At 44.3% G+C, this 24985-nt stretch overlaps 1 protein-coding gene across 11 annotated transcripts in view; it reads left to right on the top strand.

The window, feature by feature from the left end:
- LOC149308035 (potassium channel subfamily T member 1) overlaps positions 1-24985 on the top strand; it is a 91103-nt gene that overhangs the window by 19761 nt on the left and 46357 nt on the right. For 4 of the 11 annotated variants that reach the window (XM_089534962.1, XM_089534961.1, XM_089534963.1 and 1 more), the window contains exon 1: positions 14517-14778. The exons of the other annotated variants lie outside the window; for them this stretch is intronic. In XM_089534962.1, the coding sequence (XP_089391088.1) occupies positions 14627-14778 (152 nt within the window). In that variant the 5' untranslated portion in view covers positions 14517-14626. Of the gene's footprint in view, positions 1-14516; positions 14779-24985 lie in introns of those variants that run through there. 11 annotated transcript variants of the gene reach the window in all.

Genomic DNA, 24985 nt, shown 5'->3' with positions numbered 1-24985 from the left:
CCTAATCTTTTCCGAAAGCTAGTCTAAGCGGAGTGTGTGTATGTGTGTAAAATAACATGCCCATTTTCTTCTCTCTCTCTCTCTTTTGCTGAATGCGCTCCCAGAGTGAGAAGTAGAGTTGCAACAGCTCCCAAAGCCTCTGGAGTCATGTTCACTTTGGAAAGAGCGAACGGGGCCGATGGTGATTAGCTCTGAGCATAATAATGAGAATTATTTGCCTCACTTACTATGCCAAGGTGACAGCTAAAAGTGTGGAGGGGGAGAGTTTTTATTTTCTTGGTGGCTCTCCAAGGAGGGAAGAATAAATTGGGTTGCAACCGTCATTAAACCCTTGTATTAAGCAGAGTATGAGAGAGGCAAATAGTGATTCCACTTGAAACTGTTAGATTTGGATATTGGAAGGTAGGAAGATTGGTTATTGGTGGATGTTGGGGAGGATTATTGGACCACAGGTAGTATTCAACTTGCTTGATGCTAGGACTGTTGCAAGCAATTGTGCTGCTCAAGGTAGAGTCACAAATAGCTCCCTTCCTTTTGGTCAAGATGTGAAGGCCAGACTCCTGCTGGCACTTTGTGTTTGTGTTGTGTGCCTTCCAGTCACTTCTGACGTATGCCAACTCTAAGGTGACCCTATCATGGGGGTTTATTGGTAAGATTTGTGCCGAGGAGGTTTGCCGTTGCCTTCCCCTGAGGCTGAGAGAATGTGACTTGTTGAAGGCCACGCAATGGTCTCCAGAGCCATAGTCCAATGTGGCAACCCTAGTCCAAATTGGTGCCACACTCTCTTTCTGCTCTTCTGTCTATTGAAGATGCAGGAGCCTTGTAAATTCCTCTTCTGTATTTAAAGCTTGGATTAAAACCCAACATGGATTGAGGGATCCAGAGTGGGTCCATTGCCTTGCTGTCATAGATGCCACCAACCACCCCTGCTTCTGCCATATTGCTTCCCAAAGGGAGTGTGAAGAAAGATGTATGTAACACCTCTACAATTTGGTAATGTTTTGCTTGCTTTAAAGCTTGCCAGGATTTATTTTTCCCCCCTATCTGGCAATCTGGAGCTTTGCCTCCTTCAGGTTGAGCTGATTCACAGATGCATTTGAATGTCAAGGCAATTTGGGTTTGCTTCTGTTCTGCGGGAGCGATTGGCCCGAACAGATAGAAGAGGGCAACGTTTCTCTCTGGTGTCAGCATGAAGAGGGAAGATGAAAAAAGCCTCTCCGCCAGGGTTGCTATTGATAGTTCCAGATGAAAGACGTATTGCAGGAAAGCGCACTTGTTGGTCAGAGGAGCATCAAGGTGGAGTCAAGTTTTTAAAAAGCACCTCCTGAACAGTTTCACCCCAATGGACAATCTCAATCTCTCGTTGCATTTACTGGTATATATTTGTACAGACATGACTTGGAAAAGTTGCTTTCCTTTGCTATCACTCCCCCCCCCCCCCGACACACACACATACACACATACATACAGTGTGACCCTGGGTTTGGAGAAGTGATTTCCATGTTAATCTATATGTATTGTTCTGTTGTTGAATGGCAAGGCCTCAGGGTGGGAGGATATGCAAGGAGAAATTGTGTCTGTTGAATTAGAGATCCATTGTTTGTTGGGAAAACCCCTGACCCTGCATTTGCATTTGCTGGGTCTTGATTATAGTGCTTTTCAGGACTGGTAGCCTACAACTTCCAGGATGCTGTAGTCGTGGCAGTTAAAGTGGTGTCAAACCGCTTTAATTCAGCAGCAGGTTTCATCTGGAGAGGGAAAACATGCACACACACTATCTAGCCCTTTAGGAAGACAGCTGCTTCCTATCCTTCCCAGAAGCAGAATAGTGATTTAAAAAACTATACAAGTTTTGTGTATGGGAATCTTTCAGGACAGCACTTGAAGAGTTGTTTTGTTTTGTGTGTTTTCAAAGCGAGGGGCATCCACGGACTGTCTGGGCCCATTTTATTGAGCTAATAAATCACATCTTTCACTGATTTTTCAGCGATAGCCTGGCATGGCTGGGAACACAGTGATTCGGACAAAACAGTCCAACGGGTCCCTTGCCTGTGCTTTTATTGCCTTGTTTTGAGAAATCGGTGCTGGGGACCACTCGGGTCATTGTCTAGTAGCCACAAATTCGGTGTTGGATTTATTTTCCCAGCGTCCGATAACGTTCTTTGATCCCAAGGGGGGAAGATGAGCATCCATGGAAAGAAGCCAAGGGACTTCTGTGCGAAGGGTTTATCGTTCCTTCTTTTCAAGCAAGGATTCTGCTGACATTTCATAACCGATGCCTTGGGGGATTTAACCCAAAAGTGGAGGAGGGGTGAATAAAGCGGGAAGGCCAATTCCTCTTCTCCCTTCCCTCTCTGATCTTTCTCAGCTGAACAGCTGAGGCATCTTTTCCTCTTATTATCCACGCTCTAGATTTTGCCGTCATGCAGCTGCGGATAAGTCTTTATTTTTCCTCCCCAATGGTTTATTCTCTTTCTTGCGTTTCCAGCGCACGCTTCTTCCAAGTTGTTTGGGGCGGCACAGATGCACCACGGCTAAGAATAATGAGGTCGAAGCTCAGGAAAGGGAGTAGCGGTGGACTACAACTTTCAGGTGGGGGATACTGGGATTTGAAGTCCAAAAGGGATTGTTTCCAAACTGTGCTGAAGAGCGGAGGGGAAAAAAGCCAGGTGTATCTTAGAAGGTCTTGGCAAGATGTGATTCTCCCGGCCCCATTGTCGTCGCACAACAACCCTGTGGAGTTGGGTAGGCTGAGACAGAGAAAGATTTGATTCCTAGAGCCTCCAAATGACTTAAGTGCACCACTGAAGTCAAAAGTGGAGACAGTGGGTATGATCTTGCACTCCAGTCCTTTTCTGTGCATTGGTTGTGTGTCAGAAAAGCCCCATTGTTGTGTGTTTCTTTTGCCGTTCTAACTGTCTCGGGGAGAGACAGCCTTCTCAAATGGAAATTGCAGTTCCACCCAAGTAAATATAGAACTCATTAAAGATTTTTTTAAAAATCCAAACCAAAACAACAAAACCCCAAACCCAGGCGAGTTGTGGGTGGTGTTTCTTTCATTGTTTCCTTTCTTTCTGAAAGAAAAACATGAGTCAGTCCCAGCTCTCCATGCTGTGAGTGCCGGAATCAAAGCCCCCTCTTCCTTGGCATGTGTTTATTCGGCCTATGTTTCTACTTGGGTTTTGTTGCTGACAGTCATGGGCTAATTCTCCTCCGATGTAGATGTCAGGGAAAGCTGTTGGGGTTTTCATTTATTTATTTCTTTTGAGGCTGCAGGTACGCAGCCAGAAAACAGTGTGTGCAAATGTGTGTGACGTGATATGTAGTTCTTAGAATATGGACATACAAACAAGGTCCATCATGATCTGTGTTTCATAACTATGTGAACCTGCAGACATGTTGCAGGAACACAAGGAGACCCTGTTAGTAAACTGCAAAGTACACTGCCCTGTTAGGACATTGCAGAGATGTGCAGCTGGGCACCGATAAGATTGCTCCAATGTACATTAGTACTTTTGATGTGCCATCGGACACTCCTGTTGTGCTCCAGCACTTCCAAGCCAGTGTACGGATGCGCACTGATGCCCATTGCACATTGGGCCACTGGCTACTACTCTGCAATGGCTGTCTATCTGTTGTAACGTCACTGCAGCCCTGAAGGGAATATGGACATTGGGAAACCCTAGTTTTTGTGGGGGGGGGGGGGGGAGGTTGGGCCATGTTCTAGAAGAGTTTATTCCTGACGTTTCACCAGCATCTGTGGCTGGCATCTTCAGAGAATGCTGGCATGGAAGGGAGTGGGGTATATACATGGTCACACAGTATACACACACACACACACACACACACACACAACCACACCACTCTCTTCAATGCCAGCATTCTCTGAAGATGCCAGCCACAGATGCTGGTGAAACATTAGGAATAAACTCTTCTAGAACATGGCCCAAAAAACCCACAAAAATTTATGGATGCCAGCCATGAAAGCCTTTGACTTCCATTCAATTTTGTGCATGTTGTGTGTGTATATTGTGTGCCTTCAAGTCATTCCTGGCAATCCTAAGGTGACTTGGGATTTTCGTGGCAAGATTTGTTCAGAAGAGGTTGGCCATTACCATCCTCTAAGACTGAGAGAGAGTAACTTGCCCAAAGTTACCTAGTGGGCTTCAAGGCTGAGCTGGGAATCAGACCGTGGCCTCCAGAGTTATCCAATGCTCAAACCACTATGCCATGCTAGCTTGATTTTGTGCACATGTAAGGCCGTTTAAGAAACCATGAGTCCCATGCGAGAGGCAGTATGCTATAGTGGTTTGATTGTTGGTCTAGGACACTGGGAGACTAGCTTTGAATCCTTGCTCAGCCATAAAAACCCACCTTGGGTAAGTCACACTCTCTCAGCCTTAGAGGAAGGCAATGGCAACCCCTCTCTGAACAAATTGTGCCAGGAAAGCTCCATGAGATGTTTGCCGTAGGGTCGCCAAATTTCAGACACAACTTGAAGCCACACAACAGTGACAAGTCCCAAACCAGAATGCCGTCCACTGTATTTTGTTGGTTACCAATCTGGAGCTTTGGCAAAGGTTCCTTGCCAGGACCAGAGCTTCCGAAAAGCACATTATCACCATAGTTTTCATCTTCCCTACCATCAGCACTGAAAAGAAATCAGAAAATTGGCCAATTCTGAGGCTGCGCTGATTTTCTCTCCCTCCTTCATCTTGGTATGAGGAATGATGAGAACCCCCATCAGGAGGAAGAAAGGGAACCTGGCTGTGATCAGGTGGGAAGAGAGGCTCTTACATTTTATATGATTGATGGTTTATGAATGGAATGAGCTATTGTTCCTGTAATTCTGTTTAATTTCATATGAGCGAGTCACTTAAGCCTGCATTGTAGTGGCTTTTAGTTGATCGGCGGGGGTCATATATGTTCAAGTTCAGTGCAAGAGGGTTTGGAGCATAGAGCATGGAGGAATGGGTCATGTTCGGTGCAGCAGGAACCTCAGTGAACAAAGAACGCTGATTTATTTCGACCTCTCTTCCCCCCACTTTGCTGATGCAATACCAATCCACCCAATTCTTCTTCCTGCCAACTTGGTATTTTTGGTAGAATCTTTGGCTGTTGTTTTCAGGTGGGCAAAACCTATCTCAGGGCAAAGGAGATGGGTAAGAGCTTTCAGATGCACCGAGTTTGTTTTTTTGCAAGAGATTTGAAGACATCTACATTGATAAAAGAAAAGAAAAATGGCTGGGATTCAGAACTGAGCAGTTTTGCAAATGTCCATGTTCATTGAGGGTCTGCTGTGTTGTTACAATGTATGGATATCCGTTTTGCGATTGGTGCCCAAGTGGTGTTATTTCTACAGTGTAGATGCACCCTGAGTGGGTTTTAAGAACATATCATGCCCTTCACTCTTATTTCTTTTCAAAGGCTTCTGCAATTGGCTTCTCTGATTTGGAAAGGTGGAAATGCACCACAAGGAGGCATCATTGTGCAGGGAGAAGAAATAGTTTTGCCTGATCCAAACTGGGGCTACTTTTGTCCTCTGGCCGTACAACATGCACAAATCATGTTCGATGGTACTATGTGTATATCATCCCTCCAGATGCAAGAGACGCCAAGGGTCACGTAGTCTAAGCCTTTGCCAAAGCAGAGAATCCACAGTTAAAGCATCCCAACAGGTAACCATCCAACGTTCTCTGATACATAGAGGCTCAAGGTGCAGAAATCTTTTGAACTCCTTTGAGAGGCAGCATGGTGTACTGGTTTCAGCATTGGATTATGATTCTGTAGACCAGGGTTCGAATCCTGGCTCAGCCATGTAAACCCACTGGGTTTGGGCACATCACACTCTCTCAGCCTCAGAGGAAAGTGATGGCAATCCCCCTCCGAAGAAAATAAACCCTGTGATAGATTCACCTTTGGGTCACCATAAGTCAGAAATGACTTGAAGGCACACAACAACAATAGCTCCTTTAATATTTCGTCTAAACCTCAGCAAATTGACTGACATGCAAGCCTCCAGTTGCTGACTAGCTGATAAGAATTGCAACCCAGCAACATCCAGCCCTGTTGTCCTCTCTTGCTTGAATGAATGAGGAGGCTGGCAGGATCAGTAATGGGAATAGCTTGGTGCTGAGTCTGACAGCTGGAGAGCCGGCGGTTGTTGACCATCCTCTGGCCGCAGCAACGTCCAAATTGAAACTGACAGTAGTGGCCATTTCGGAGACAGATGTCCACCTTCTCTGTAGCAGAATCGAACATATAATTACATTTCACCAAATGCCACTCTTTTGTGTTTACTCTCTTACCGGGTTTGTTCTGTTCAGTGGAGGGTGTTGTTTGGTTTTTCCAAAACAGCTGGGCTTCGCCCAAGTGATGGATGTGAGTCTCATATGGAAACTGGCGGATGAAAAATTCTTCATGTAATTACACTAGAGGAAACACAATGGACTTATTGCTTTTGCAGGATTTCAATGCCACTGGATATTATGGGAACATTTACTTATCTCCAGGGTAGAAGTGTGTCCAAGAGTGGTACAGGTCTTTTCAGGTCTTTAGTCTTGTTGATTCATATCTTATGATTATAGTATGGTTTATTCCATCCATATATCTGCTCAGAATATATAGTTTTCTATGGCATTCGTTGCAGGTTTTTTCATGGTATGTTCTGCTACAGGAACATTTGCTTATCTCCAGAGTCCTTAATTTCTTATCTTTAATTCCTCGTCCTTAATTTCTGGTTGCATTGCAGCCGATGTCCTTAGCCTTGTGTGCAGTTTTTCACATCCAGACAGATCCTGTAGATCTGATCCATCTGGGTTCGTGTGCGTTTGTTTTGTACTCCGATGGCTCCCTCTAAAGGTCACTAGCCTCATAGTCCTCATCTTTAGTTTTCTGCGCAAAGCAACCACATGAGAATTACGCACAGAATTAAGTCCTGAACTGTGAACTGCCTTTGGGAACCATGGGTTGCAAAGACTTTCTCGCAGGGCTTATCTACAAACCCTGTACTCAGATTGTAGCTGCAGTGCCACTTCCGCTGTGACTCCAGTAATGTCTTGGGCCTTTTCCTTCTGCCTCCTGCAAAATCCATGCCCATCCTTTCAGTCCAGTCCTTCCTTGCCAGCCTTGCTCTTCTCTTAGGAATAACCGACGGACATTAAACAAATTAAATACAATCTATGAAAATAATACTCCCTGCAGGATTTGTCTCCCCCCCCCCCTTAATTTTTAATAAAGACTTTTCTTGGCTTGCTGTTTTGACTGCCACTTGGCAAAGATGGACAATTGCGGAGTCATTTTATTGTGAAGCGGAGAGAGATGATTTTGGCTGGACTTAGGAAAAAACCATTAGGCAACATACGTAAAACAGAAGACAGATCTATAGCTTGTTCTTCAGCGGTATCTTCAGTTCTGGAAACATGCTGGATGTGAGTTTGGGACCAATTTCTTGGTTTTGATGATGAAGAAGAAGGAAATGGTTGGAACCACCTGCTTGGTGGCTTCCATGTCAGTGGAGCATCAGATCCGCTCTGGGTTTAAGCCCGAACTGCAAAGAATATACCCAAGATGTGGAACCTTCCTCTCCAAAGAGGTCCAGCACATTGGCTAACATCTTGAAAGTCCCAGCCAGAAAGCCAGAGCAGATTCACTGCTCCATAGACATGGAAACCACCAGCTTCCACAGAGTAGGAACTGCAACATGATGTTGCAGCATGCAACGAATGCTTCATGTTTGAGGTTCTGTTTATGCAGCTGGAGAATCAGTAAGAGAACCCATTCCACTCCTGTTTCCATTTCCCTTCCAGAACGAACATGCTCATTCTTTCATTGGACTCCCCACACAAATCTCCGTGGTCTTTCCCTTGCCTAAAAAAGTCTGTCGTAAGAGGTTTCCCCATGTTGATGGCTGCTCTTTCTCTGCTATGCATGGCCAATGCCGTCTCGGTTACATAAGCAATGGTCCTCACAGCATGAGCCTCGGAAAGACAGGGGATGATCTAGCGCAGCTTAAGAAAATTAAAACCTGCTGGGTACGTTGGGAGGCTAATCTTTTTTTGGCAAGATGATTCACAGTGAAATGCTTGAAGGCCCGGAGCACCCATCTGCAGATGAGGTTGCCTTGGTTGCATCTTGACATAAATCGCTACCTTATAATCATCCTCTCCCAGGACCAGAGGTTATCTTGGCATCAGAGACTGGAGTATATATACAGTCTCTCTATGGTGCTCCCAAGTTACCTAACTTCAGAAGTAACTGTCTGTTGCTACATCTCTCTGTGTATCGCTCGGACTTAGTTCCGGACCTGCAGACCAACTTTGTTGTTGTTGTTGTTGTGTGCCTTCAAATACATACATTCTAAAATGTTTGCCATTTTATACAAGGGACACCATTTTACTATGCTGTTGTGTTTAATGGAGTTTGATCATCCATGCATATTGGTATCCGTGGAGGATCCTGGAACCAAATCTCAGGGGATGCCAAGGCAGGTGGGCAGTATGCAAGAAGTCTACCAGGTAATAATAATAATAATAATAATAATAATAATAATAATAATATATTAAATAGTAAGGCTCGAGGTGGAGTACATCTCTCAGCTATGGGCTGCTATGGGAATAATGCAGGGAGAAATTAGTCACCTTCTCTGTTTTGAGTTCATTGGAGGAAAGGCAGGATGTAAACCTAATGCATAAATAATACATGCCTCTCTTCAAAACCAAAACAAAAGAACGGCTGACCTCTTTCTTTACGTCTCTCTTTCCCAGTATTTCTTCATAAGGAAAATGTATTTTTTTTTTAGGTTTCAGCCTTGCTTGGCCTTGCCAGATCTCACATTGACCCCTTTCTGGGCATCCAAACATTAGCTCCTGAAGCATTTAAATTCTCTTTTGACTCTCTTTCTCCCAATCTGTTTGCCATAGGGTTGGCTAGAAATACAGAAGAGAGAGACATTGCTGCTGACTCATTTCGGAGCATTCGGTGTTGAGATTTTGAATGTCTCCATTCTCCACTGGCTCCTTAGGAAAGATTTCTTTGGCCGACGGGTTAAAGCTTCTCTTTTTCCCCTCCATCAGATATGAAAAATACATTTTATGGCCAAGCCAAGTGAGGACATTAGCTTGACGTTGAGCTTTTGTGCCGTATGTAGCTCAAGGCGTCTTCTTTCATTGGGCATTAAAGTCTACAAAAGGCTTGTTTAAGGGCAGTGATGGATTTGGGCACAAGCCAGGCAAGTTAAGTGAGCTGGTATAGCATAGTATGATTTTGAAGACCAGGGTTTGAATCCTGGCTCAGCCATGTAAACCCACTTGGGCAAGTTATATTGCATTATTGACTGAGCATTGATGTCTGGTGGTTGTTAGCTGTAGAAAATAACTTGCCTGCTTAGGTTGGTTGGGATCTCATGAAAAACAATGCAACATGCAGCCAACTGCAAATCTGAGTTTTGTAGCTGTTTGCTTACAAGGAAGGTTCAAGTGTGTATGCATGGGGCAACAATTGCTTTGGGAATATTCAGTTAAGGTTTGGAAGACAGATGTGTAAAATGACCCCTTAGAAACTCACTCCATCCTCAAAACCTGTACTTCTTTGGAAAGAGATGAGTATGAACCGCTCTATTTTCTCTTAAAGCCAGTTGTGACAGATATTGATGAGCATTCATGCGTTCATGTCCAAAATGTTCCCTCTTGTGGTCAAGAAGTGGAAAGACTACAGATGTTTCTCTTTGTATGCATTTGTTGTTGTTGGCTAGGCATGCTTGAGCTTAAACTGGTGCATGGATATCAAGAAACATCTACTGTTTTCATCATTTCTTCAATATCCTTTGAAAACCAGTTCCTGATGTTTTGGTGATATTTGCTGCCTTTTTAATTCCTGTTATTTCAATCAATCAATCAATCAATCAATCAGTGTTGTTGTTGTCGTTGTTGTTGTGTACACAGTTGTTTCCGACTTATCGCACCCTATATCATGGGATTTTCTTGGCAAGGTTCTTCAGATCGAGTTTGCCATGGTCATTCTCTGAGGATGAGAGAGTGTGACTTGCCCAAGATCACCCAGTTGTTCTTGCTGCCCTTTAATCTGGTTATGGTAAGGCCAGCAAGGGCTCTGGCCATTCACCACGAAATCTCTTTGTTGTTGTTGTTGTTGTGTGCCTTCAAGTTGTTTCTGACTTATGGCAAACCTAACACTGGTTCGCTTTCAAGTCATTTCCAACATATGGCGAATCTGAGACCATGGGGTTTTCTTGGCCAGATTTGTTCAGGGGATGTTTGCCATTGCCATCCTCTGAGGCTGAGAGAGTGTGACTTGCCCAAGGTCACCCAGTGTGTTTCATGGCTGAGCTGGGAATCGAACTCTGGTCTCCAGAGCCATAGTCCAACACTCCAACCACTATGCCACTCTGGCTCTCATAAGGGTTTTCTCTTGGCACGTTTCTTCAGAGGGGGTTCGCTGTACACAGGCTGGAAACAGCACTTTGCTAGAGGCAGTCATTAGGCCAATTGCCAGCATTAATGCTGAGGTTGCTTTGTTTGCTACTTTGATTTTTCAGAACGTCGTTAATAGCATTACATGGAGAATTCTGCTGGCCGTGCGCCATTCCTTCGTACGGCAAACCAGCTTTGCATGCCGGGCTCCCAGAGCATTGCCTGTAGAGCATCCTACAGGTCTTGCCCATATTTTTATGCACTCTCATAAAAGCACACCATCATGTCCAGGTTGCTGAGGCTTTTGGTTGTGTTACTGGCCAGTTGTACCAATGCTTGTAGCTTTTATAAGCTTGTAGAAGAAGATCTCTAAGACCACCTTATGCAAGCGTCTCTCTCAAGGGCTGGAATCCTTTAAGGGCCAATGAAGGATAATGGTTCTGCGTGTGGGACTATGCTACAGCCATCCATTCGTCTTCACCTGGACTTGCTGACAAATTACTGAAGCCACCTTCCATAGCCATTGTGTGCCTGGTGGAGAGCTGGAGGAGAATGAAATTCAACACAGAAAAATGTAAGGTACTGCACTTAGGGTGGAAAAATGAAATGCACACATATAGGATGGGGGACACCTGGCTGAACAAGATTTATACACGTGAAAGGGATCTAGGAGTCCAAGTAGACCACAAGTTGAACATGAGTCAACAGTGCAATGCTACAGCTAAAAAGGCCAATGCGATCCTAGGCTGCATCAATGGAAGTATAGTGTCTAGATTAAGGGAAGTAATAGTGCCACTCTATTCTGCTTTGGTCTGGCCCCACCTGGAATCATCCTGTGTCCAGTTCTGACCCCACAATTCAAAAAGGATGTGGAACGTGTCCATATGAGGGCAACCAAAATGGTGAAGGGCCTGGAAACCATGCCCTATGAGGAAAGACTCAGGGAGCTGGGGATGTTTAGCCTGGAGAAAAGAAGGTTAAGAGGTGATATGATAGCCCTGTTTAAATATGTGAAGGGATGTCTATTGAGGAGGGAGCAAGTTTTCTGCTACTTCAGAGAACAGGACATGGAGCAGTGGATGCAAGCTGCAGGAAAAGAGATTCCACCTCAACATTAGGAAGAACTTCATGACAGTAAGAGCTGTTTGGCAGTGGAAGACACTCCCTTGGAAAGTGGTGAAGTCTCCTTCTATGGAGGTCTTTAAACAGACAATGGCCATCTGTCAGGTATGCTTTGACTGAGAGTTCCTGCATGGCAGAATGGGGTTGGACTGGATGTCCCTTGGGGTCTCTTCCAACTCTATGATTCTATTCTAAGTGCCTGGCTATGTCCTTGTAGCCAGATGCAAAATGAAAACACCATCCACTGAGGTCCTATGGGGTCTTCCAGAGGTGTCAGCAGATATCATTTTGCGTCTGGTTATAGGGCCCCATCCAGACACTTCTCCAGTCTCTCCCATTTCTTTGCAGGTCATAGAATCATACAGTTGGAAGAAACCTCAAAGGCCATCAAACCCTACAGAAATACACAGTCGAAGTACCCCCGAGAGATGGCCATCCAACCTCTGTTTAAAAACCTCCAAAGAGGAAGACTCCACCAGTCTCAAGGCAGCCTCTACAGTAAGTTTGGGGATGGCTTTGGTCAGTAGTTAGGGAAGATCAACCTCTGCATTGACCCGAAAACAAGGACATGCAAGTGTAAGGTTGATGTACCCCTTGCGTATGCAACTAACAAGATGCCAGCTCTTGTGTGTGTGTTTTATAACAACCAAATAGCATCTCTTGTTTGCTCCCAGGCTGTGAGTTTCTCCCACAGTCATAAGAAGACGGAGGAATTAATTCTGTCTACGGGCCATTTGCAAAGCACAATGTTAATAATAAATAAACCTTTTGCTTTAGTACTTCGGTGGAGGTCTCAGCCATCTGGATGACAGACTGTTAACGGGATGAACAAAATGCGATCTAAGCATGCGCTTCTGAGCATGTGTGATTCTCCAAGGCAGCCATCGCAAATGAGAATGATAGGTTGTGATTAGCCCAAACTGGGTAAGATCAGGTACAAGGTTCCTCTACAGGAGAACACTCTGGGATGAGAAAGTGTTTCCTTTGGTGTGTATGTATATATGTGTATTTTCAAAATAATCACAATTTCTGCACAATTGCATATATTTTTATTATTGTGTGTCCTCAAATTCATTCTGATTTACGGCAACCCTAAGGCGACCCTATCATGGGGTTTTCTTGGCAAGATTTGTTGAGAGGAGGGTTCCCATTGTCTTCCTCCGAGGCTGGAAGAGTGTGACTTACCCAAGTTCCCCCAATGGATTTCCATGGCGAAGTGGGGACTCGAACCCTGGCCTTTAGAGTGCTAGTCCAAAACCCAAAGCTGAACCAGCTTTGGATGCCAAAGTGTCCCAATTCCTGCAAGTCACGCTGCTCTGCTGAAGATGGCAGGGAGTTGGATCTTACAGTTTGGAAGGTTGTTGGACATCAATGGATCCTAATGGGCAAATTGGCCATTCCAGTTCCCTGGAACGTAAAGGGCAGTTGACTGCCAAGGAAGAGGATGGGAATCAATTCCTCTTGATCAAATAGAGCTGGCGTCTTCCGTTGGCCAAAGGCACAAGAGCTGCACTGACTGTTATTTGTAGTCAGAACAATTGACAGCAAGAGGACATCAGGATGGGTTATAAATGCCTTCCAGTTGCTCATCCCTTGAGTCTGACCTTTCCCCATGGATTTTCTCTTTTTCATTTATAAGCCTCATAGCTAGGCCTTTCTCTTTCTGTCTCCAGATTTCCTTTGTCTACTGATGGGAGTCATTGGCTGCATCTGTGCTACAGAAATAATCCATCTTGACACCTTTTAACTGCTGTGGCTTGATGCTGTGGGATCCTGGCATTTGGAGTTTGTCATGGCACCAGAGCTCTCTCTGTAGAGAAGGCTAAATGGCACACAAACTACAATTCCCTGAATTATTACTATCATAGCATTGGACCATGGCAGTTAAACTGGATTATTTCTGCAGTATGGATACAGCCATTCTGACAAACAAGAATTGTCTGGGAAGCAAAAGTACCACCAGTCAGTAAGTATCTGGAAAGTAAGGGCAGTTTGAGTTGTCACAAGGGATAAAAATGCACAAAGAAGCAAACACAGACACACGTAATAAAAAAGAAGCATGGGAATCTGGGTATACTTTTAGATCCTCCTGGATAACTATATATCCTCAGATGTATAAGTCTAGAAATTTAGGTCAAAATGTTGACCCAAAAACCATGAGCCAACTTATTCATGGGTCAATGTAAGTACTGTATCTGAACTCTGATTTAAAAGGAGGAACTATCCCCTGGTTAAAAGCAAGAGTATAATCTATCCTGGAAGCACCAACCCCCTCAATTCTCTCATCCATCCAGCCTTAAAAGTAAACACAAAGAATTATGTCCACTAGAATTTTGTATGTTCTTTGACAATGTTTTGCTTTGCTTCATCCTTTAGATCCTTTCCTATATGCCCCTAAGCTTTGCCTTCAACCTATCCACAGGTCATATCAAAATCCATGATTTTGGCCCCCAAACTTGCCCTCGACTTATACATGAGGTGGACGTATAGCCGAGTATATATGGTACTTCCGAGTTTTAATGCACTATGCATTCTTGCTTAATATTTAATAGGAGGTGGCAGCCAGGGATGGACAGTTGAGTAGAGAAAAGAGATGCAAACCCAGCAGCCACTGAGAGCCAAGGTGATGTGGAATGAGGTTCATTCCAATAAAACTGAGATGCAATAGTGGGCTTCTCCATTCTGTTCAGTGCTCAAGGCATGGGATGTGCTACCAGTGGCATAAATCCCTTTTAGCTCCAGGCAGCAATTGTTCATCATCTCTCCAGCTTGTGCTGCATGGCACCTGATTCATAGCAAGCATCCCAGCCCCAGCGTTGCCTCCTCACTACCACGATAAATCTACAAGGAAGGATTGTTCCACTGCGTGGCTGTGTGCAGGGGGGCAGTGCATGGTCTGAAGCTGGGAGATGGAAGATGGTACATGCCTCCAGCTCCTCTGTGCCCAAACTGCATTCAGAGCAAAGGATTGCCATGAGTGAAAGAAGACTACCGAGTTCTTGTCAGGAGGGAAAGTGAAGGCAGATCTCCTTCAGTCTTCCCAAAATTATATATATGTGAAAAGGGAGGCTCACAGGATGGCCAGAGCGAAGCTGAAGAAGTCGCCTTCGGACAGCAATGCCCACCAGAAGAGCATCCCGCCTTTGGCCACGACAGAAGACGTCCCGGGGGTCAGCCCCTTGTTGCCCGCTCGAAGGATGGGGTCCTTAGGGAGCGAAACTGGACACAGGTACTGCAGTGGCTGCATGCCATGCTATGGAGATGCTCAGCGTCGTTGTGGACTTAGCCTGGCAGGAGAGGCCCCAAAATTTGCCGAGGAAAGATTTTGGGGGAGAATTGGATTCCCTCTTGGGTAACCCCACACCTAAGCTGTCTATTTTTTCTTATATGTGTGTGTGCGTTTGTTTTGGAGCATTGTCAATTAATATCTTATTAACCAAACACTCCCTTGGGAGGAAACCCATGGCTCAACCAACCCATGCATGTCAATGGGTTTGAAATCCTGAGGCTTCAGCCCTCTTACGTTGCAGGGTGTATCTTTAATCTGTGCAGTATAAAGCCTTCACCATCCTTTCCCTTTTGCAGAGGAAGAGGGTTTACCCATCTTATTCCCTTTATGCACCATTTTTTGGAAACAGGATTGGGAGTGGCAGGAGCCCACATTTGGGGAATGGATCCTTTTCATAGAAGATCTCTTTCTCTCCTCTCTGCCTGTCTTGTGCATTCCAGGACTGGAAAGACAAAACAAAGCAATAATACTGCAGCTGTCTTTGGGATGCACACACGACATGCAGAGAGGAGAAGAGGGGAGGGGGCGCCTGTTCTTCGAAATCGGCATGTGGCTTTGTGTATTTCCCATGGAATCGTGTCTGAGTGACCCCAGCAATGCAGATAACCTGAATAAACCTTTTCCCCCTCCCTTTTCCTCCCATTTCTCTTCCTTCTCTCTGATCCTTTCTTATGTTCCTCCCCTCCACCTCTCCATCAGCATGCTCTGTCGGTCTCTCCCTTCTGCAAATTGTTTCTACCACCTCCATGAAAGATGTACTGCATATTTGCTTGGTGTTCTTGTTCCCTGGCTGGAAGTATTGATGTCAACAGACGGTGTAAAACAAAAAGGTGGGGAGGACTTGTTTAACTGAGTCAGGATGCACTTTGAGGGAGGGAGCAAGGGGTGAAGGGGGTGGGAATAGGTGGAAATCCTATCATATTTCATCAGATGGCTTGAGAGCATGAAGGGAAACAAGCAATACGTTGCACACATCCCCAAAGAGCAAATGCAGAAATTGCAAGGGTATTTTGCAAGAGTTGTCCAACTGGGTACTTGTTTGCGTCTCTGATGAAGGGTCTTGAGTTAGCTGGTGATCTCTTTCAATAGGTGGAGATTGGGTACCAAACCCATCTCATTCTCCATTTGAAAGCTGTGCCCGATGGTTGCTACAGTGATTCCCAAACTTTGATCCTCAAGTGTTTTGGACTTCAGCTCCCAGAAGACCCAACCACCTTGGCCAATGGTTTGGGATTCTGGGAGCTGGAGTCGAAAACACCCAGAAGGCCAGATTTTGGAAATCACTGCTGTAGCTGGAAAGCTTTAGAAGATGCATTGAATCGTCCCCCCACAAGTCCTCTTCTCACTGTCCCAAACTCCTACCATAGATGCCTTCACATGACCATCCTTGTGGAGAAAGGAGCTTTGGGTAGGAAGATGGATCTGCAACACTTTCACCCTCAACTTTCCAATTATTTCCATACCCAAAGAAAAGAGGGGTTTTCTCTTACCACTGAGCCCTATTGTCATGTTGTGGTTCCACATGTGTCTATCTGTTTCTTCTGATTTACAAAGTCAAAGGCAGGCAGCCCCTGTAGATCACATTCCTTTTAACATTCCTGGGTCAAAGATCATCTCAGGGATCAGGTAGAGCCATAGGCCCCTGTCCAACACAGGCTCTTCATTGGGTTCCTTCCAGCTAAGCATTTCTTCCCATGTCACAATGGGTTGCAAGGTTATAAATGGTCTAGGAGTGTTGCCTGATTCACTCCATGGATAGATTATATCACCTGGCACCTTTGCTCTTGCCTAGTGATGTAGAGCAGTGATGGCGAACCTATGGCACGTGTGCCAGAGGTGGCACTCAGAGCCCTCTCTGTGGGCACACATGCTGTCTCCCTAGCACAGAGTTTGCCAGAGTTTCTTACTAGGAAGCCAGAGGGACGTGGCACTTTGCAATAAATAAATGGGGTCTGGGTTGCAGTTTGGGCACTCGGTCTGTAAAAGGTTCACCATCACTGATGTAGAGTATCACCAAGATGGGAGAAATTAGATAGGGAAAGGTATTTCCCCCTCTATCACAATTCTAGCACCTGCCGGCATCCACTGAAGTGGAATGATGGGAGCAATTCATAGAATCATAGAATCTTAGAGTTGGAAGAGCCTTAGAGGCCCACTCCCATGAAGGCTATATACAATTTCAGCACTTCCAAAAGAGGTCTAACCAACCTCTGTTTGGAGACCTCCTCCAAAGATGGAGAGACCACCGCCACCTTCCAAGGTAGTCTGTTCTGCTCTTGAACACCTCTTACAATCAAAAAGTTCCTCCTAATGTTTAGGTGGAGTCTCCTTATTTCTAATTTGAATCCACTGGTTCGTGTTCTAGTCTCTGGAGCAGCAGAGAGCAAGACCATGGCACCGTCTACATGATATCCCTTCGGATATTGAAAGATGGCCACCGTGACATCTCTCCCTGTCCTCTCTTCTCCAATATGTAAAGAGATCTTGAAGCACCTTTGAGACTAACTGTAAGCAAGAGATTGCCAGCATGAGCTTTGATAGACTTAAGTCTACTTCCTCAGATGTCCTAAGTCATTCCTCATAAAGCATTTAGCAGAGAGGGAAAGTTGCCAATTCTGGATGGCTTTAAAAGGGGTTTAGACAAATTGGTGAAGGATATCAATAGTTACCAGATCTGACCTGATGTATATATTCCCTCCAGTACCAGAATTGGAAGTCTCTGTATATTTGTGGCTGGACAGCATGCATGAGATGGTATTGCCCTCCTGTCTTGCTTGTGAGCTTCTATAGGAATTTAGACTTGGTCTAAGCCTGCCTAACTCACCTTACCTGAGATAAGAAGTAATTCTTACCATCTGGGACATTTTGCCAGCAATACTACAAAGCAATAGCTCAATTTTGTGCCTGTCTGCTGAAGTATAAGCCTTGCTTTATTATCTATAGGGCTCAGAGGAGATGTGTGTAGGATAGATGAATGTGTTAATACATTTTGATGAGTGATCTGAACGATAGCTAGTGTGATCTAGTGGTCTGGATGTTGGACTAGGACTTGAGACCTCAGCTTCAGAAGAAGGCGGTAGTAAACCCCGTCTGAAGACATTGTCCTATGATAGATTCTCCTTTGGGTTAGCCTAAGTTGGAAATGACATGAAAACACACAACAACAAGTGATCTGAGGATGTTTTTGGGTTGACATGGGAACTCCCATTGGCTACATTGGCCTAAGGTTGGAGGTTACTCATCCCTGCTGAATGGCATAAAGTCTGGATTGAACTCACCAGATTTGTACATTTGTTTGAAAATGAGATGGAAAGAACTTGCGATATATTATTAGTACTAGTATTAGTACTTAAACATGAATGTCAGAGAAATGACACATTTACTCACCCAGGCCAAAGACTTGGAGATGCTCATTGTTTTGCTTTGAATCTCTGTATCCATACTATTGTGTTGAATTAAGTTTGCACATCTTTGTGTTTTCCTAAGAGGCTTCTTGACTTTAACAGCCATATATCAGGCAGGTATAACATGGTCATGTCCCAGCTGCGAAAAGCCGTCTCTGTTGAATTTGGCCCGTCCAGAACGGTGAGAAATGCATTTTAAAATTAAGAACTTACCCAAATCTTCAGGTTTTCTTCATCATAATCATAATACTTTTCATTTGAAGTTCTCATTTTCTAAAAGGGAATGTAGTGTGATGTGGTTGGAGACAGAAAAGGTGCTCCACAAACATATTTCTGTGTAGCTATTCCTTCCCAGAAATATTATTTTCTGCACTGAAAATGCTATTTGTTCTGCAGGGAAGGATGCTTTTTGTGTGTGTGTGCAAAACCACAAACAGGTATTGGAAAGTGCGCATTAGGATCCACAGAGAAGAGAAGAGACAATTCTTTAGGTGCTTATCGATGGCTGTGATTTATTATTTAAGAAGGTTTTATTATTATTATTATCATCCTGGTTTGTAAAAAGCCCAAGACGTTCCGGCCTTTATATATTGTTTGGCCCCTTTTTAACCAACTCCAGACATTTCTGTTGATGGTTTGAATGCATAGCCCCTCAAGAAGGCCTAAGAAAAACAAACCGATATAATAATACAACATTACAAATGAATAAATTGCAACCATCAGTAAGCCTGGGAAGACTTGTTTCTTCTCTTACTTGCAACCTTATGTTAACCATCACCTTAAAGAAAGTCCTTATTTACGGTACTAAGCCCATCACTTAAATGTGCTTAATATTCCAATAAATCCCGCAGTAAGCCTACCATCAATCCTGTGGTTGTTATAGTAATATAAAATAGAATTATAACTTTTGACCCATTGCCAAATGAGTGCTGGGGAAAAAGAGAAAGCTTCTTCCGTGGCATCATTCAAACGGAAAGTCATTGAGCCTGCAAAGGAATCCATTAATTGTGTTAACATGGTCACCATTTTCTTTGGGGCCTCCATCTTTGGTACATGTGTGCGAAACATATCCCATGCTAATAGGGATGGTTGCGTTCTTTTCCGTCTCTGGTTGTCTAACCCACATGTCACACAACAGCAATGTAGTTCCCTCCTCATCCATCCGGACCTTAGGGTGAGCACAAACAGTTATGCCTTCCTTTGCTTTGCCCTTTATATCTATTGTGTGTGGGGTGTGTGTGTGTGTGTGTGTGTGTATTGTTCAGGCTTATCAACTTATGGTGACTCCATAAGAAGCTATGGGGAGTGTAACTGATCCAGCGCAAACTGACAGTGCCTTCATTCTGCATTGACCGAGGCCTATCTGCACTGCAGGAATAAAGCACTTTGATGCAACTTTAAATGCCATGATGATACAGTGTAGTTTTGCAATTTCAGGATTCCATAGGATGGAGCCATGACTGTTAAAGCGGTGTCAAACTGTTTTATTTCTTGGTTCACTCACCACTATGTTGTTGTATAGCTCAAACTCATGGTTTTATGCAATGTTGTCATGCTTGCGATGTGATTCCCTGACTGGTTGGAAAGGAGGTTGCAAATATAGCATCTGTAGTGCAAAGAGAAGCAACAGTGGCTGCGAAGAGCCAGAAAAAGGAGGAAGATGAGTTTCATTTGGGGAGGGACCAATGATAAACCTGTCTCCAAGACCCAGACGCTGTGACTCCTATACCCAAGGGAGTCATTTATCCAAGGTATCAGTGCTTTCTCTCCCTCTTTTTCGCCCACAAACGTTTGGCGACTATCTGGAGATCAGGTGCACAAGGCAATTAATAATGTTATAATTGCAAAATCCCAGAGAGAGAAAGCGAACACATCGCAAGGCTAAAGGCTTTGTGTCATGTTCTCTGCAAGGCAGTGAAAGAACTACACCCCTTTGGGGTAATGGCTAAGGGCAGAACAAGGTTATCTTTGCACAAACAATTTACTTCATGTCATATTTTTATCTTCGGCTTTTTCATTGCTTTGGGTTAGGTTAGCCCTACGCTGCTCAAAAGCGGTCTATCTATCTACTTTGCATGCGGAAACCAGCTTCCCATGTTGGTCTGTAACTTCTGGCTGCTGTTGGAAAGCAACAGCTATAAGCCAGGGGCTATCATAGTCTTTAGATAGTTCATTATGTAATTAATTACAAACAACTCAAAGTAATTGGTTACTATTAATGCTGCGAAGACTTTTCTTTTTTTGCAAACAATTTTGCAATTTTGCAAACAATTGTGCAAATTTGACCACAAAATGTTGGCTGGAATTCTGTTGCTGTCATCCACAGTTTTGGGAGCCAGCTTGTTAGGATGGTTTGAGTCTTGGACTAGGAATCCAGGGGACCAGGGTTCAAATCCCTGCTCAACCGTGGGAATCCTCGGTGCGACTGTGGGCAAGCCACACTCTCTCAGCCTTAGAGGTTGGCAATGGCAACCCTCCTTTCATGGAAATTAGTTGCTTGTCAGTGTGCCCATGACTCCCTCCTGTGTACAGTTTATCTCCCTCTGTGTGCAATACAGTTTTGCATCTGTCTGAGTATTATTTTAATTTCCTCTCCCTTGGTACTGCTATCACCTTTCTAAATCGAGCGCTTTGTGTGGGACTGGAGTCCTCCAGATGCCTTGCAATTCCTCAGCCTCTCGCTGATGAATTTCAGATGGAGGGTATCGCAGATTAGAAAAACACACTCAGTGGGAGAGATGGAGCATGATTTGCAGTTTGACTCCTGGAGACATTTTTCATCATTTCAAGGATCGTTTTATTTAGGGGAGCAGATTTTTTATTTGGGACGGTGGCCAACCTCTTCACTTTGCCTCTCCAGTTGCGACAACCCGACATAAGGATCCAGAAAGTGCTCCGTTTAGAGACCAAAATCCCATTCCTTCTAAACATTCCTCAGGTCTGTCTTTATATCACCAGATTTAATGAGCGGTTTTAAAAATAGCTGCTCTTAAGGGTGGATGAACCTGTCCATGTTGGTTATCCATTTCGCCAATCTTCAGCATGTTCCAACCTAATCCTTCATCGCTGTGTGCCTTTTTTAAAGTGTCCATCCTAAAATGTGCATCTGTGTTGCCAATTCTCCCAACTGGAAGATATCTGGAAGAGTTTTAAGTTTAAATAAAGCAGTTGCCCTTTACATTAAGCTCATTTAATTCCATTTATTGACAGAGACCACACTAGTCAATCTATGGACATTCTACATAGAATTACAGGAGGAACAAACTCTAGGAAAGCCTTACATAGATCCCTAGGTTGGAATGACGCTCTTGACAACAACCATATATTTATTTATTGTTCCCCGATTCAAAAATGCGAAACACCGATTAAAATGTCGGCGTTCCGTCATGTATTTGTAGGACGAGACGGATTTCTGTGGGCATCCTTTAAAATTGCCTTTTGGGGTGTGCGCCATCTCTTTATAATTGCTTTCTGCCCTGTTTTCTTGGCCACTGAGTTGTTGTTCCCATTCACTACTTTAAAAGAAAACCCAGATGTTTAATTATCCATAGAATGATTAGTGTGGGGTTTAATTGACAATGTTTGTTTATGTTTTTAATGGAGCTAATTTGCTTTTTGTTATCAACAGAAGGAGGGGAATTAAGTCACTGCAATGGTCCATTGAAGACATGGCACACCAAAAGGGTCAAAACTTTGCTAGAGGTGTAGTGCAAGTACTGAAAGCTAGCATTGGGTATTGGTTTGAGTGTTGGGCTCTGGCTCTGGAGATCAGGGTTTGAATCCCCATGGAAACCCACTGAGAGACTTTGGGCAAGTTACACACTCTCAGTCCCAGAAAACCCTGTCATAGGGTCACCATAAGTCAGAAATGGCTTGAAGCCATGCAGTGCCAACAAAGCAGAAATGCTAGTTTTCCATGTGCTAGATTCTTCCCTAGTCCTGAGTTCCATAGGAGGCATATGCTCCTCTCCATAATGGCATCATAACATTTGCACAATGCTGGGTTGCTTGACCCAATGTATTTATTTTATCCTGCCTTGTGGGGTTTGCAATGGCCTTTTCTGCATTCTAGTTTTAATGGAGAGCTTTCTGAATCAGTTCTTAACTTGACTCCATTCTCTTTTCCCTTTGGCTACATTGCTAGGGAGGCTCTTTTTGCTAAGAAGTAAGCAAATTCTATTCATGACACGATCCCAGGACTGGTTTGGATGTGCTTTTTCTTTTTTGTGACTTGCGCAGCAGTATTTGCAAGGCCACGCCGTACTCTTCCAAAGAGTGCTTGAGATGTTAATGTTTTTGCGTTGCTCTTGCCATCAAGGCCAAAAGCCACTGGCACATTAATAAGCCTTTTCTTTAAGGGAAGGAAACATTCTGCATCAAGGGGCTGCATTTCTAACCCAAGGGATATTATTAGTGATTTCCGCAGCAAAAAAGAAAAGGAGACTGTGTGTTCGGTCAGCACCTCTCGCAAGGGCATTGTAGGGAAGTGCTTTCCAGGCCATAAATTTGGTTGACTACATCCTTGTGCCAAATCCCGCCTGGAGAAAGTGTCTATGGGAGGATTGACAACTGGGCCACTGCAACAAAATATTGCAGCATGGAGTGCTTCTTTGCAGGTTTCCTACCACACAGTTACACTGCTTTCCACTATATTCCTTCCCTTCCCTCTACAAAGTGTCAGAGCCAGTTGGTGGAGTGGTTTGAGAGTCGGACTAGTGCTCTGGAGGCTGGGGTTCGAATCCTTGCTCCTCCAAGGAAACCTATTGGGTGAGTCACATTCTCTCAGCCTCCGAGGAAGGCAAAGGCAATGCCCTCTGAACAAACCTTGCCCAGAAAACCCTGCAATAGGGTCACCATAAATTGGGCATTATGAAACTATTCAATCTTAATTCCTTCAGATGTAAGTCTGAAGATGTAAGTCCTCAAGTGATTTCTAGTCCCTATTATTTTTGCTTCCTTCCTCCCTGATTATGGATGGATGGATGGATGGATGGATGGATGGACGGACGGACAGACAGACAGACAGACAGACAGACAGACAGACAGACAGACGTAGGTGTTTTTGATAGGCAGCAACGTTTCCTGAAATGCTTGGCGATTTTACCAATCCCTAACTAGTCATCATTTCTGACTGAGGGACTATAAACTTTCTTCCCATCGTAAACATGGCTTGTTGTCTGCCACGGAGGTGTATAATTCTGTGTAAATGGAGGAATTCCCAACAGAGGGATGAATAATCCATGCGAAATCTGAGACGGTGCATTGCCAAGTTTATTTGCCTTTTGAATGGTACATCAGAGGCCCATCCTGGATTGCAAAAAAACAACAACCATCAATTCTGAGGATAAAGACAGATGTAGGCCTGCACTACACCTTGAAAGTGTGATTTCGTTTGTGGGAATAATCCTTCCAGCGTAACTATTCCACATTTTAATTCTGCCCATAATAACCGTGGCTAGTGTGTGTCAAGTGGTGGCCAGGTTTGGGGGGGATTAGCCTCTTTGTACTTAGCTTGTCTTCTATGGAGGCTGCATCCGCACTGCAGAAATAATCTAGTTTAACTATCATTGCTCAATGCTATGGCATCTTGGGAACTGTAGTTTGTCGTGGCACCAGAGCTCTCTGACAGAGAAGGTTAGATGTCTCACCAGACTACAGTTCCCAAAATGGTACAGCATTGAGCCAGGGCAGTTAAAGTGGTGCAGAACTGGATTATTTCTGCAGTGTAGATACAGCCTTGCTGTGTCACAGGGGTGCTAAGCAACCCCTTTACTAAACTGCAAAGATGCATAACGGGACACAGCCAAGAGTGCCTGATGTGCAATGGTGCCCTGTTTCGTTTTTAGTCCCATGGTGACCCCAGCCAATCAAAGGCCATGTTGTGACACTCATATAGTAATATTATGGTGCTGTGAGCCTACCTATGTGCATTGATAGCCTAATCCAAGGAGGTTGTATGATGTGTGTACTGATAGCCTAATCCAAGGAGGCTATATGATTCGCACTTGCAGTCTAACACGTCAAGTGGGAAAAGTGTGTGTGGATCACAATATCCTGGGTTGCTGGAACTTTGCCTGTTTCATTCTGCGCCTCTTAGAGAAGGAACGTCGCAGGGTTTCTTTGATCCTTTCTGCAAAAGTACGATTTGCCCATTTCCTTGAGCTCTCCCAAGCATTTCTCTCGCTGTCAAGTGAGTCCTTTAGTCTCTCTGATGTAAATTCCCTCGGAGCACATGCCCCTGTTCCGAACTGCTGACCTGCACGCTTTCAAAGTTAATGCCTTTGCTGTTAGGAAATTGCTTTCGTTGTGGCAAGACGTTACGATAATGGTAGACGCATGCATTTGGCAATTTTTGTTGTTGTTAAATTATTTGCACCACAGTTGCTGTGGAATTTCGGTAGTAATCTGAGCAACAGATCAAGTTGTAAGAGATGAGTTTCGATGGAGACGATTGCTCAAAGCGTACACAATTTTTAGGCTGTTTCTTGAACGAACGGAATTAAAGATGCTTCTCCAGCAAGGGCTGGCATATTGGTTTGCTCCTTTAAAGTCTGGAATGAAGCCCAAAGCAGATTTATGGCATATCAAATACAGAAGTCACTGGTCATCACTGAGCTTGATTCAATAAGAAAACAGAATTGTTGTTGTTGTGCGCCTTCATATAATTTCTGATTTACGGTGACCCTAAGGCAAGCCTATCATGCGGTTTCCTTGGCAAGGTTTGTTCAGAGGGGTTTTATCAT

This window comes from Sceloporus occidentalis, unplaced genomic scaffold (genome assembly GCF_023333645.1).
Source record: "Sceloporus occidentalis isolate IW3139 unplaced genomic scaffold, rSceOcc1.0.p SCAF_8, whole genome shotgun sequence".
Classification (NCBI taxonomy): Eukaryota; Metazoa; Chordata; class Lepidosauria; order Squamata; family Phrynosomatidae; genus Sceloporus; species Sceloporus occidentalis.
Note: the sequence above shows the minus strand (reverse complement) of the source record. Positions and strands in the feature narration are given on the sequence as shown.